At 49.3% G+C, this 15,134-nt stretch overlaps 1 protein-coding gene across 1 annotated transcript in view; it reads right to left on the bottom strand.

Moving 5' to 3' along the window:
• POLR3A (RNA polymerase III subunit A) overlaps positions 1-15,134 on the bottom strand; it is a 59,132-nt gene that overhangs the window by 23,211 nt on the left and 20,787 nt on the right. Inside the window, 6 exon segments of the mRNA XM_048503955.1 lie at positions 3,849-3,986; positions 7,744-7,862; positions 8,231-8,342; positions 11,374-11,546; positions 13,503-13,667; positions 14,529-14,667. Of these exon segments, the coding sequence (XP_048359912.1) occupies positions 3,849-3,986; positions 7,744-7,862; positions 8,231-8,342; positions 11,374-11,546; positions 13,503-13,667; positions 14,529-14,667 (846 nt within the window).

Genomic DNA, 15,134 nt, shown 5'->3' with positions numbered 1-15,134 from the left:
AACAGTTCCTACAAGGGCTTCTACAAAGGCAACGGGCGTTCAGTTTGAGAAATTATACTGTGGGGATCAGTGTGTGCCTATAAGTAGTCCTGTGGATGGTTTGCAGTGTAATGAAAATCAATGGGAACCATTCCAGTCTCGTAGGCTGAAATATAACTGCACAGGTCCCCCCTCCCTTTGAGTTACCTCAAGTCTACAATCCAAACATTCAGCCAGTACTGCCAAGTGAAAGCTACTAGGGAGCAACTGTGATGTGCTACTACTTGCTTTGGACACGTCTGTAGTTAAGTACACTTAGGGCGATTCTGCACACAAGTAAAATAGGTTCGACCCAGTTCCCTGAGAAGGGTACTGACCTAGGTCGAAGCCATTGTTTTTCCCCACTGCAACCAGCTTGATCCCAGCTCAGAGGGCGGAATCATCCTGTGCCTCTTGGCCGCTCCGTTCCGATTGGCTACTGTTCTACGGCCACGTTCCGTCTATCCCCACACACGTTATAAAAAAAACTGCCACAGGAATGGAGGGACAAAGGTGGCGTTTTTTGATTGGCCAGCTGTACGCATGCCCGAAACACTCAGCTGTGATTGGCTGAATGGGGGACTCCTGGCACCAGAGATTCCGCACTTTACTGGAATCGAGCTGAGAGTTCGAGCGTGGTTCCCTGAAAAAGTAGTAGTTCCCAACTGGAGTCGGAAATTTGACCGTTACACGGGGCGAAGCTGGTACAAAACCATGTCGATCCCAGTGGTTGTGCGGAGCACTTAGGTCGAACGCAGCTTGAACTTAGGTCGATAACACAAGTGCGGAATTGACCTAAATAGCTTCTGAGGGGAGCAGGGGAGCACCAGGTTAAAGCGATCAACACTGACAGTAGGGAGTAGAGCCAGCCTTCAAAGTAGGTTGAAAAATGTATTCTGGAACAATCCATGGTCCCTTTTTCCAGCTGACCCTCAGATGATATGGAAATATTGACAAATAAAACGGCAAACCTAGGCCCTGTGGAAGCTGTTACCAAATGACTCTCCAAAACACCCCCCCCCCCAATCTGTTTAAGCCTGTGGGTGCTTTTGTAATTCTGACACAAGACAGTGGGTGCAACCGCAAAACAAGCGGTCACAAGAGGTGGAGCCAGTCATAAAATGGCGGCAGCATCTGACCTTCAGGGATCAAGTAAAGAGCCTTTTGCTGAGGTAATAGCTGTTGCCAAAGCAATGGTTTTAAAAATCGGCATAGTCAATCAGAAACCTAGTTGGAAAAAAAGCCCAATCGGCCCCTACCCCAGCCACTTTCTAAAATATCTGTCAGGTGCCAGAAAAGTTTGAGATGGGTACTAATGTACCCACGGTGTCCTCATTGACGACCTCTGATCTACAACATATAATACTCAGAAGAACTACTGGCTTGGCATGTGTCTTCAGAGTGCTTGTGAGCTGTAAAATATCTGAACGCAACTGTAGCCAGAACCTCAATGTCCACAGGCTTTAAGATCAATTTAAGTGCCCCAGAACTGTCACAGTTAAATTATGTTATCTGCATTCCACCTTCTCTTCAAGAACTTGTTCTATATGACGTTACAACTGCTTGTACTGTCTGCACCAGACACTGGAGGAAAAAAATCCCTTCCAATTGAAAAAAAGAAGAAGAGTGGCTAGAGAGATTGTGCTAGGTTTTAGAAGATCTAATTGACAGCTTATTTAAAACACAAACCTCAAAAAATGTTGATAGCTAAAAACACTGATGAGACAAATAATGAACAGATGGACAATTGATTATGGTTTTCCTGGATTATTTGAAAGTAGAGATGGGAAGTGCAATCCACGAGGATTGGCAAGGTGTGGAGAGGATGCGAAAATCGAGAATATCCCAAACCCCGAACCACACCATTGTTTGTGAATGGCCTACACTTGCTCTTTTGGCGGCACAAGTCACCAGCAGGAGTAGGGGCAGTTCCAGGCTGAAGGCCCAACTAAAAGTGACTCTGCCCCTACAAATGCTCTTGCAACGCCCACATCCGCACAAGTTACTGTGGTGGAGTGCCAAACCGCCGCAGCAGCCCCCCTGCCACTGGAATATTTGCCCCTTCCCTCAGTGTATGTGATTCGCATCAGTGCCATAGTCACAATTCTTTTAGCCCCCCCTCCCATCCGTGGACTGCACTCTAGTCCATTTATTTTATTTATTTATTTTAAGGATTTCTGTCACCTTTCTAATTTGTGGAACTCACAGTGGCTTACAATATGAATAAAACGATCACCAAAAAAACCCCCCACCTAAAAGATTACAATTTAAAATCTTCAGCTAGAAATGACAATAAATAAAAACAAAATTAGTCAAATGCAGTCCTAAATAAAACTGTGTCCAACTGCCTCTGAAGATCAAAAGTGAGGGGGCCATGGGCACCGCCCTGCAGAGGCTGTTGCAGAACTGTGGGGCTGCCACTGAAAAGGCCCTGTCTCCCATCAGATTAATTTCTTTGGTGGGACAATCAGAAGGCCCTCTTCTTGTGATCTTAATTCCAGGGCAGGAACATACAGGAGAAGATAGTCCATGCATGTGCCCTGCACCCCTGCCACACCCCATCTGCTGTGCCCTGCCACGCCCCTGCAGGGGCATGCCCCCAGTGTGTCACGCAGGCCACCCCGCCCCCTTGGCACTACACCACTGGGTACAGGATTCCTTCCTTCAAGTTTGCCTTTGTTTCTGAACAGAAACCAGCGGTAAACTGAAGCAGCCAGCTGGGAGGGTGGTGGGCAATTCATTTTCTGGATTTGGGCAAAGCGAGTTGACTTGGAAGCCAATTTGAATGAAGAATAATCAAGTGTGGATCCAAAGATGCTGTTTCAGCAGCACAGGGATTCCCAACCTTTTGAGCCTGCAGGAACCTTTACCGTTCTGATACAGCGTAGTGGGTACAACCTCAAAATGGCTGCCACAAGAGGTCAAGCCAAACACACAGAGGAAGTCCAACTGCAGGGGAGAAGAGGTGTGATTTTTAAAAATACACTGGGAAAGAAGAAGAAGAAGAAGAAGGAGGAAGAAGGAGGAAGAAGAAGGAGAAGAAGAAGAAGAAGAGGAGGAGGAGGAGGAGGAGGAGGAGTTTGGATTTATATCCCCCCTTTCTCTCCTGTAGGAGACTCAAAGGGGCTTACAATCTCCTTGCCCTTCCCCCGTCACAACAAACACTCTGTGAGGTAGGTGGGAAGCTGTGACTAGCCCAAGGTCACCCAGCTGGCGTGTGTGGGAGTGTACAGGCTAATCTGAATTCCCCAGATAAGCCTCCACAGCTCAGGCGGCAGAGCTGAGAATCAAATCCGGTTCCTCCAGATTAGATACACGAGCTCTTAACCTCCTACGCCACTGAGAGAGAGAGAGAAACAACCATTGTGTTAGCAGCTCCCACAGAAACAACATTCTTTTCATCTGCACAGCCAACTGGATCTTCAGTGGCCAATCAGAAGCCCTGCAGGCCAACGCCCCCCCCTCCAAACTCCACCCACCTTCTAAACATGTGGTGAGCACCAAGAAAGGTGTCCGTGGGTGCCACAGTGCTTGTAGGCACCGTGTTGGAAATTCCTGCAGTAGCAGAACGGCACTTCCACTGGTACAGGAGGGGAGCGCAGGCAGAGCTCAGCTGACGGAGCAATGCTTCCTAGCCCCCTCCCTGCCTTCCAGAGCCTCGTGAGCTCCTTGGGAACTGTGTAAGTGTGTGGGTTTGCAGGGGAGAAGAAAAATCAGCAATAGTCAATCTCCCTTCCGCCGCCAATGGAACAACTGCTCCAACGTTCTGGATCTGGTGCCATGGCATGATTCCACACTGTCCTTTTCCACCCGCAAGCACTCCTCATTACCTGCATGTATCCCGTTTCAGCTGTTTTCACAGCTGTGTCAACCAGACCCTCACGGCCAGCCATCGTGTGGAAGAAAAACTCTGTGGGCGTTAAGCCAGAATAGAAGCTGTTGGCAACGAAGCCTTTAGCTGCCGGAAGCTGCAACAGGAGAGAGGGGTTATCTGAAACGCATCCTTTCAACAATGAGAATCATCATCATCTAGCCTTCATTTGGCATAAACAGTATAAAATCACATCTACATCGCATCAAAATACAAACTTGCAACATATAACAAATGAAGTTGAGTCATACATACTGTTGCTTGTGGGATATTTCCAGCAAAAAGTTCGCAGCCATTTCACAGAATGTAGCATCAGAATTATTTAATAAGAACACTAGTCTGCTTAGTTCATCCAGCTCACTAGGTATCCTAGAAAGCAACCTAGAGTATTTGACTCTAATACTTGCCGATTTAGGACAACGGAATAATTGGTGAGTTAATGTTTCTAATTGATTTGCACCACATGAACACACCCTTTTGCACATTTCTAGATTGTTATATCTACCTCGTAGTATGGCAGAAGGGAAAACATTGAAGCGAGCGAGTGAAAAAACTCTTCTCTGATCTGGATTGGTCAGATGATACCGATAGGAGGCCATTCTGTTATGTTGTAAGGGGATTGATAGATGTAAAGGTGAACAAGTTTTCCTCGCTGCCAGAGTTAAATAGTTCCATTCTCTCACCAACAATTTTTGTTTTAATAATTTATACGATTCTGAACAAGTTAAAGATAGAAGGGAGTCAAGGGGTATACCAATTGATTCGATCTTCCTCTCTATCAGTGAGAACCATGAATTACTCTGGGTATCTGATAGTATTAGGTGAACCAGAGCGTGCTTATTATGTGTATAATGCAAGTGCAGCCAAAATTTAAAGGCCCGCGACCAAGCCCTGTGGACCAATGAATTTTGGCCCAGTTCTAAGCAGAGAGCCGCATAACATACGCAATTTGGAAGGCCCATGATTTTACGAAAAAATTTTGATTGAACCATATTCAAAGAGTCATCCACTGCGTTCAACCAAATGGGAACACCATATAGTAACTGAGCTTCTATTTTTGAATTAAAAACTTTGACTGCTGCTGGAACAAGGGCATGGCCCTTTCCATAATAGAAACGCACAATGGCATGAAAGCTGTTAGTAGCCGCGAAAATGAGAATCAAAGCACAGGAGCCAACAGACAGATGCATTTCTGGCAAGGGATGCCTCAGCCAAAGCGAGTTTTTGTGTTACAAACGTTTGTCAAAGTGGACGGAACTTAAGCAGGTGAAATAGCATTTGCGGAACACAAAATAAAAAAAGTCCCTAGAAGTTGCAGGGGGAGAGAGCAGTAAAATAACAGTGAGCTCTATACACATAGCGAAAGAAACACGCGTTTGGTAAGACCCCTTGCAAAGATTTCAGCATGGCTTTTGCAAAGAGAAATCCCGCCTCACTAATCTTTTGGAATCCTTTGATAAAGTGAACGAGCATATCGACAACAGTGACCTAAAAGACATATTGGACTTTCAAAAGAGGATGGGTTCCTTTATGGATTAAAATTTGGTTAAATGACGGGAAACAGAAATTAGGGATAAATGGACAGTTCATATAAGAAAGAAGGTTCAAAGGGGCTTACAATCTCCTTTCCCTTCCCCACTCACAACAAACACCCTGTAAGGTAGGTGGGGCTGAGAGAGCTCTGAAGAACTGTGACTAGTCCAAGGTCACCCAGCTGGCATGTATTGGAGTGCACAAGCTGATCTGGTTCACCAGGTAAGCCTCCAGGTGGCAGAGTGGGGAATCAAACCCAGTTCCCCAGATTTGTCCTGGCAGAGGAGTGCTCTTAACGATTATGCCACAAATTATCTGGAACTGGGGCTGAGCAGTGTGGGGCCAACTTTGTGAATTACGCAAAATTATTCAGGATGTTGAAAACCGAGGCTGAGTGTGAAGAACTCCAGGAGGAACTGCGCAAACTGGGTGAGTGCGTGAACATGTGGCAAGTGAAGTTCAGTGTGGCTATCAGGTGATGCACATTGGGACAAAAAAATCCCAGCTTCAGGGATAGGCTGGTGGGGTCTGAACTTGTGAGACTGACAGCCCCACCCAAACTGGACGTGGCGGGCTGCGCCGCTGGCTCACCACTCCCAGCGGGGCTTCCCAGCAGTGTGGGGAGGCTCACAAAACAAAAAAGCCCCCCCCCCCCCCCCCGCTGAAAAGCCTCTATGGGCCGTAATAAGCTTACACTGTCTTTTTGGTGGCTTAAGTCTGAAGTGCGGTCTACCGGCGTAACTCCAGCAAAGGGCAAGAGAGAGTCAACTAATGTCAGCTACTCCCCTGTGTAGGGGTGAGCCAGCGAACCCGGCAGAGCTTCAGACAGAGCACAGGAATGCCTGTGCCATCTGTTGCCCTCTGGGCAACCACCCTCACCGGTCACAAGACCCCTGTGACTCAAGGGTCACAAGATGTCCTGGACAAAGGGACAAAAGGTGCATACCCCCAGGTATGGATTAGGCCCAGACAGGAACGTTTCCTCCCGCACGTCCGCAGCCCCATGATTCATGTATTGTGCAACATTCTCCCGCTCTCCCACCTTCCCAAAAAACCCTAATAAAAGGTGCCAGGGACCGCCAGCTCGGCAGAGTAGCCAGATCCACGGATCACGCTAGATCGCCACTGGCCTCTCTCCAACGGATGATATCGCTGCGTCTGCAGCCCTATTCCTTCATTAAGCGCCGCATACGTAGAATCGACTTCACCCCTGGTCGCGTACGTCTGGCCCACCCTGGTGGTGGCAAGAGGCCCTAGGACTTCACGGGCATGGTGTCCAGCACTGCGTCTCAGCACCAGTGATGGTGGTGGGGTCCTGGCAGCTGCATGCTAGCAGAATCACTCTGACAGGACAAATGCCTCAGGGAAGGCAAATCTGCCAGCGGGCTGGTTCCCACAAGCGAATACACATCCCGCTGTTTTTGTATGGGGCCTTAAAAGGGGAAAAGATGCTAGGGTTGTAGTGGATAGTTCAATGACAGTGTCAACTCAGTGTGAGTCCGTGGTGCAAAAGGTGATATTTAGGTTAGGGATAATTATAAAAGAGACTGAAAATAAAACACCCAGTATCATACTGGCCCTGTACCATCTATGGAATAGTGTATGCAGTTCTGGTCACCTTATCTCAAAAAAGGATCTGACAGAGATGGAGACTCAAAGGGGCTGACAATCTCCTTGCCCTTCCCCCTCACAACAAACACCCTGTGAGGTAGGTGGGGCTGAGAGAGCTCCAAGAAGCTGTGACTAGCCCAAGGTCACCCAGCTGGCGTGTGTGGGAGTGTACAGGCTAATCTGGATTCCCCAGATAAGCCTCCACAGCTCAGGCGACAGAGCGGGGAATCAAACCCGGTTCCTCCAGATTAGATACACGAGCTCTTAACCTCCTACGCCACTGCTGCTCCTAGGTCTTGTTGCTGCGCCCCCAGAGAAATTGGTAGGCCTCTGTGTGAGACAGGATGCTGAACTAGATGGACCCTCAGTGGTCTGATCAAGAACGGCTCTTGTTGCATTCCTTTACAGATTCACAACCCATTTTGTGGTCCTGTGCCACTTTGGAAGAATTACTGAGTTACAGACGATGGGTTTCAACTTTACTACCCCAGCTGAGTACTGCGCATTGCTTTCATTTTAACTGTGAGTCGCAGCTCAGTCTTAGTCACAATACCACACCACAAGTTCTACCATTGGCTCTTTCTGTATTATAGCTCGTGTTTCCAGGAAGCTGCTGGACAGAAAGGCAGTGCTCTTAAACTCACATTTCATTGCAGCGTACGCGCTGCCCCCCCCCCCCCAACCACCCACAGAAAGGCGGCGCTACTCACCTTGGAATGCTTCTCGAAGTGGGGCAAGGACCTGTCCTCAAAGCCGTCTGGCACTCGGGACCCACTGATGGCCTGCTGCCCGACACAGGCGATCATCTGAGATATGTTAATGAAGGACCCTACAGAAAGAAAGAAAAACAGACCGAGTTAAACAATGTCACTGTCCTGGATCCCAAAGCAGGTTTCCTTACTCAGCTTCAGGGGTCTCCACTGTGGTGTCTGTGGGCACCAAGGAGCTGGTCAACCCTGTTTCTTGGTGCCCGCCAAGCAGAAGTGTAGCTGGGCAGGAGTGCAGCCGGGGAGCACTCCATGTTTTGGGTGCTAGGACAACTGTCAGTGGGAACTATGGTGCCATGCTCGGGAGCCCTTCTTTACAGTCACTGTCTCCTGTCCAGAACGAGGGTCTCCGCTTGCATTTCATTTGCTGGCAACACAGTAGGAGGATCGGACGGCAGGAACGGGCCTTGCCAAGCTCCACGGGTCTCACCTTTGGAACCGCAGAGGGCCATGGTGAGGGGGCTGTTACTCTTGTCCAGTTCTCGGAGGCAGGCGCTGCCAGCATGGTCTCGGATCACAGACAGCTCCTTCAGAATCAGTGCCTGGGAAAGGAAGTATCGGTCAACAACCAAGTCCCTCCAAGCAATGCAAGCGCTATCCCCTAGAACTGTGGTGGCGAACCTTTGGCACTCCAGATGTTATGGACTACAATTCCCATCAGCCCCTTCCAATTGGGCCATGCTGGCAGGGGCTGATGGGAATTGTAGTCCATAACCTCTGGAGTGCCAAAGGTTCGCCACCACGGCCCTAAAAGGAAATCAGCACAAGAATTCTTCGGAGCATGATGTTTGCAGCAGTGATGGGGGCCAAGCCAACCACCAGCAAGGACTGCCAGTTAAAGCAGAGGTTGCATTACAGTGATGCGCCTTGTAGTGGGGATTTGCCTGGGCCTAGCAGCTTTTGGGAGCCACAACAATAGCCCCTTGGACACATACTCTCCTGAGTAGCCACCTCTGGCTACCCCCAGTTCACACATCCGTAAGATCTGCTGACCTTGCCCTCAGAAGGCCCCTGCCTCGTACTCTGCTGTGCTTCCTCCACAAGAACAGCCCTGTGGACAACTGATCTCAGCATCTCGTCTCACACATGGGCCAACCAGTCCCACTGGAGGGATAACAACAGGGCAGAGAGGCCCTGATGCTGTCTCCTGGCACTGGGATCCAGAGGTTGACTGCATCTGAATATGGACACTCCATCCGGTCACCATGGCTAATAGCTACAGACAGGCCTCTCCTCCATGAACTGGTCTAATCCCCCTTCAAAGCCATCTGTGCCTGTGGCCTCTGCTACATCCTCCAGCAGTGAGCCCCACATCCTCATCAGCTTCATTTATGTGATAAGGACATAAGAAAGAACCTGCTGGATCAGACCAGAGTCCATCTAGTCCAGCACTCTGCTACTCGCAGTGGCCCACCAGGTGACTTGGGGAGCTCACCTGCAGGATGTGAAAGCAATGGCCTGTTGCTGCTGCTGCTGCTCCTGAGCAACTGGTCTGCTAAAGCATTTGCAATCTCAGGAGGATCAAGACTGGTAGCCATAGATCAGTGGTGGCAAACCTATGGCACGGGTGCCAGAGGTGGCACTCAAAGCCCTCTCTGTGGGCACACGCAAACAGAGTCGCCCCTCCCCCCCACACATCTAGGTTGGCCTGGGCTGCTGTGCTTGATTATTAGCATTAAACCTAAGACGTAGTTTTGGGGAAGCAGTGTAGGTAACCCTGATAAGCACTGTTAAATCCCACTGATTTTCTGCGAAGAACTAAAGCGCGATCCTTTACCTGGGAGTTAGCTTGGTTGCTGGCAATGGGGCTTGCTTCTGAGTAAACCCCCCTTTGAAGAGTTGCACAGTTGCTTCAAAGCAAAGCCACTGACGACCACCAAGCTTACTCCCGAGTAACGCACGCCTCGGAGCCAACCGCTTTTCTCAACTAAAACCTCGGTATTCAGGTTAAATTGCCGTGCCGGCACTTTGCAATAAATAATTGGGTTTTGGGTTCAATTTGGGCACTCCGTCTCAAAAAGGTTCGCTGTCACTGCCATAGATCGACTTCATGAATCTGTCCAAGCCCCTTTTAAAGCTATCCAGGTGAGTGGCCGCCACCACCTCCTGTGGCAGCATATTCCAAACACCAATGATCTGCTCTCCCTGGGAGCACACTGCTCTCTGTAGTAAACAGAGCATTGCAGAGGTAGGGAAAACAAGTCCAGGGCCTTGGGAGATACATCAGCATCACCAGCAAGGGAATTCCAAGTGGCCAAATCAGTCAGACGAACTTGAAGAATCAGAACTTTACCCTAAACACGTTTCATAAGCATAAGCATTTTATTGTCACTGTGCACGCACAACGAAATTTACAGCAGCATTCCTCGATGCACACAATTTCAGACTCATACCCCATCCTCCCTTTCCCCTTCCTCCACCCATCCCTACACAGCCCCAAACACATCAACACGAAGCCGCGGAGTTCAGCATAGCCACAGCTCTAGAGTAGAAGCCTCTTTGTCCTAGTTTTGATAGACCTGTATCGTCTGCCGGATGGTAACAGTTCAAAAAGAGAGTGTGCTGGATGAGACGGGTCTCTCAGAATATTTTGGGCTTTCTTTAGGCTTCGGGAATGATAGAGTTCTTCCGAGGAGGGGAGAGGGCAGCCGATAATCCTCTGTGCAGTAGTGATCACCCTTTGGAGCGCCTTCCTATCTGCCACTGTGCAACTGGAGAACCACACCCAGATGCAGTAGATGCATACACAGATTCACCCTTTGCAGGTGTGAGTTCCTGTCAAGTGTAAAAGCAATACATACCTTGGCTTTCCAAGCCATTTGGGGAGGGGTTGTGGAAGAGGTTTGGCATGCAGATGCTGCCAGGTTCACCCCCTGGCACCTCCAGTTCGAAGGGTCAGGTGATGCGGCCGACCTCTGCATGACCCTGGAGAGCCACAGCCGGTCTGAGCTGACAATCCGGACTTTGATAGACCACGAGGTCTGAATCAGTCCAAGGCAGTTTCACGGGCACTAATGGATGTTGTGGGTTTTCCGGGTCGTGTGGCCGTGGTCTGGTAGATTTTGTTCCTAATGCTGAAGATGCCAGCCACAGATGCAGGTGAAATGTTAGGCAGTGGCGTAGGGCAGCAGCAGTGGCGTAGGAGGTTAAGAGCGCGTGTATCTAATCTGGAGGAACCGGGTTTGATTCCCAGCTCTACCGCCTGAGCTGTGGAGGCTTATCTGGGGAATTCAGATTAGCCTGTGCACTCCCACACACGCCAGCTGGGTGACCTTGGGCTAGTCACAGCTTCTCGGAGCTCTCTCAGCCCCACCTACCTCACAGGGTGTTTGTTGTGAGGGGGGAGGGGCAAGGAGATTGTCAGCCCCTTTGAGTATCCTGCAGGAGAGAAAGGGGGGATATAAATCCAAACTCTTCTTCTTCTTGGAACAAAATCTACTAGACCATGGCCACACAGCCCGGAAAACCCACAACAACCAGTTGAATCCGGCCGTGAAAGCCTTCGACGGTACATTAATGGGTGTGTTCATCACTCAGAGCAAATCACCCTTCCTGGGATGGAATGAAACTTACCTCCAGGGTCTCCTCTGCTGTACAGCCTGGTTGCTGTTGCAGCTTGCCAGTGTTCAGAGCTTCAATGTACTCGTCGCACTTCTTATAGCCAGCATTCAGGAGTTCATATTTTGCCTTCAGCAGCCCCTGCCCCGGGGTGACATCACCGATGCCGATAGAGAAACCTCGGTTGGCTAAACGTTTCCAGAGAAAGACCACGTGAACAGGTATGCAGAATCTACGTACTACGCATTATCAATTGGTTGTTTTTTTTAATAAACAGATCAGCAAATATATACTTGCTGGAGCTGCTGCTGTCTACTACCACAATTCGTTTTAATATTTTTTACTCATTGAATATTGGGGATACTGACTCTTTCAAATTATTGGAACGCAATATGAATGTTACAGGTTTCTTGCCTTATGTACAATGTTTATGACATCTTATACAATGCTTTTGAGAATTTGTTACTAAGTACAGTCCCATTACGTTTCTTAGGTTGTCTAAGTGTCCTCATTGTATGTTTTGTTATTACCTTTATATCCAGTTGAATGTTACTTATAATATAATCACAATATATCTTTATGAATAATCTTTATGAACGGTGTAGGAATTATCTATTTATACGCAAACTAAGTGCATATACCAATTAGTTCATTGCCTTGTGTCACTATATATACAGTCCATGTTTCTTAGGCTTGGCTGGCCTCAGATTTTTTAGTATTGTTTTTTTTAATACCAGCACACAACATATGTTTCAGGATCCAATGAGAAATAATTTAACTGGAGTTTCATGTTTAACATTTTTGGCATTCTCAAAGGGCAGCGTGTTGGGAAAATAAAACACCACTCCTTGGAAGGAAACTGGCACTGGTGTTGAACCAATCTGAATAGCTCAGGCTAGTCTATCTTGTCAGGTTTCAGAAGCTAAGTAGGGTTGACCTCGGTTAGGGCTTGGATGGGAGACAACCAAGGAAGAGCAGGGCTGCTACATAGGGGCAAGAAAAGGTGAATCACTTCTGTTCATCTCTGCCATGACGTGGATGGCCCAGGCTGGCCAAATCTTGGAAGCTAAGGAGAGTCAGTCCTGGTTAGTGTTTGGATGGGAGACCACTCAGGATGCCCAAGGTTGGGACACAGAGGCAAGCAATGGCAGTCCATCTCTAAACACCTCTTGCCTTGAAAACCCTGCGGGGTCACCAGCAGTTGGTTGCAACTCGATAGCACTTTCCAACACCTCATCAGTAAATGCACAGCTGTAATCCAACGATGAGGTGTGCAGAAGCAAGATGTTTTCTATTATGGAAGCTGGAACGTTCCAGGAATTCTGCAGAGTTGCGATTAGAATCGGCACCTTTACTACTTCCTTCACCCCAACCAATGTGATCTATCCTACCTCACTCATTGTTTAGGATGGGACCAAGGTTATAAGGATAGCGAGAAGTACATTAAGAGGAGTGAGGGAGGGGAGAGAGGGAGGGAGGGGTTGCATGCAAGGGAGGGGAGGGGAGGGAGGGGGCCCGGCATCTGGACATGACCCACCCAACCTAGCGGAGGGAGAGGGAAGGGAGGGGGGTGCAACGGAGGGGAGGGGAGGGGGCCAGGCATCTGGACATGGCCCACCCACCCAAGCGGGGGGAGGGGGTGGGGTGGCATGCAAGGGAGGGGAGGGAGTGAGGTGTGGCATGCAAGGGAGTGAAGGGAAGGGGAAGAAGAAGAAGAAGAAGAAGAAGAAGAAGAAGAAAGAAGAAGAAGAAGAAGAGGAGTTTGGATTTATATCCCCCCTTTCTCTCCTGTAGGAGACTCAAAGGGGCTGACAATCTCCTTGCCCTTCCCGCCTCACAACAAACACCCTGTGAGGTAGGTGGGGCTGAGAGAGCTCCGAGAAGCTGTGACTAGCCCAAGGTCACCCAGCTGGCGTGTGTGGGAGTGTACAGGCTAATCTGAATTCCCCAGATAAGCCTCCACAGCTCAGGCGGAAGAGCTGGGAATCAAACCCGGTTCCTCCAGATTAGATACACGAGCTCTTAACCTCCTACGCCACATGGCCCACCCACCCTAGCTGAGGGTGGGGGAGGGGAGGGGGCATGCAAGGGAGGGGAGGGAATAAGACAAACTCTTATTCACAAGGCCTTTCCTGGATACTTACACAGGTAGACAGGAGCCAGCCTGGCGAGGCGGGACATGGCATCAGCGGCTTCCACTTGCCCCCAGTCTCTCAGCAAAATGTAGAAGATGTTGTTCTTGGACCCAGACCCGAGAGTGCCTTTGTCCATGCTGCCAGACATCAGTTCACTGTTGTGGATCGTAACATCTGGAAGAAGCATCAACAAGACGTAAGGCTGAGTAAGCCCAACCATCGAGCGACGCTGGTTTATTCCTACTGCACTGGCTCAATCTACATAAGGCCCAATTCTCACTGATTTAGCAGTTGAGAAGTGGGCTGTACCACTTTAGAGTTTGGGGGAGGGGGGTGTCTTCCACACAAAAAAAATCCTCAACGCAGAAAATGAACATGTGAAAGCAAATTGTTCTAGACCAGGGGTCTGCAACCTGTGGCTCTCCAGATGTTCATGGACTACAATTCCCAACAGCCCCTGCTAGCATGGCCAATTGTGACTCGCCCAAGGTCACCCAGCTGGCATGTGTTGGAGTGCACAGGCTAATCTGGTTCACCAGATAAGCCTCCACAGCTCAAGCGGCAGAGCGGGGAATCAAACCCGATTCTCCAGATTAGAGTGCACCTGCTCTTAACCACACCACTGCTGCTCTCCATTATCAATAGTATTATAAAAATATTATAAATATTATATACCATTAACAATAATATTATAAAGATACTGGAAGAGGTTACACAGGGTATAGCTATCTACCAAAGTAGCTTAGATGGCGAAGGCTGGCCCCATCCCAGCAACTAATCAAGGTCGGTCCTGGTTGGTACTTGGCTGGGAGACCACCAAGGAAGTTCATGGGGCCTCTGCAGAAGCCAGCTCTGGCAAAACCACCTCTGCTTGTCTCCTGCCTTGAAAACGCTCCTGGGTTGCCATAAATTGGCCGTGACTTGACAGCCTTTTCCATCACCCCACAAGTAGCAAATTCTCCAAAAACCCAGCAGCCAATCAGCTGCCTCCCAGCCTCTGCGGGCACGACAGGCCGAGAAGCCAGGCCCACTCACAGGAATCGTTGCTGCACAGGTCTTCTCCCTTGCCGCAGTACTGCTTGCCCTTGGTGCGGAGGTTGGCCTTGACCGGGCAGCTGTTGCCGGGCTTGAGAATGACGCTGAAGACCTGTTTCCCTGTCCACAAGGTGACCGGCTGGGGAAAAACAGTGAGAAGAAGAAGAAGAAGAATTTGGATTTATATCCCCCCTTTCTCTCCTGCAGGAGACTCAAAGGGGCTTACAATCTCCTTGCCCTTCCCCCCTCACAACAAACACCCTGTGAGGTGGGTGGGGCTGAGAGAGCTCCGAGAAGCTGTGACTTGCCCAAAGTCACCCAGCTGGCGTGTGTGGGAGTGCACAGGCTAATCTGAATTCCCCAGATAAGCCTCCACAGCTCAAGCGGCAGAGCTGGGAATCAAACCCGGTTCCTCCAGATTAGATACGCGAGCTCTTAACCTCCTACGCCACTGCTGCTCCCTCTGAGAAAACAACTTTCTGAGAAAACAACAGAGAGTGAGAAGACAAGGATCTCTGTGGGGTCTGCAGGACGAGAATGCCCCACTCTGGGCATTATCCAGCAGGTTCTGCTTTATGCTCCTCTGCAGCTACGTGGGCACAAACA

The sequence above is a fragment of the Sphaerodactylus townsendi genome, linkage group LG07 (assembly GCF_021028975.2).
Source record: "Sphaerodactylus townsendi isolate TG3544 linkage group LG07, MPM_Stown_v2.3, whole genome shotgun sequence".
In the NCBI taxonomy this organism is placed as follows: Eukaryota; Metazoa; Chordata; class Lepidosauria; order Squamata; family Sphaerodactylidae; genus Sphaerodactylus; species Sphaerodactylus townsendi.
Note: the sequence above shows the minus strand (reverse complement) of the source record. Positions and strands in the feature narration are given on the sequence as shown.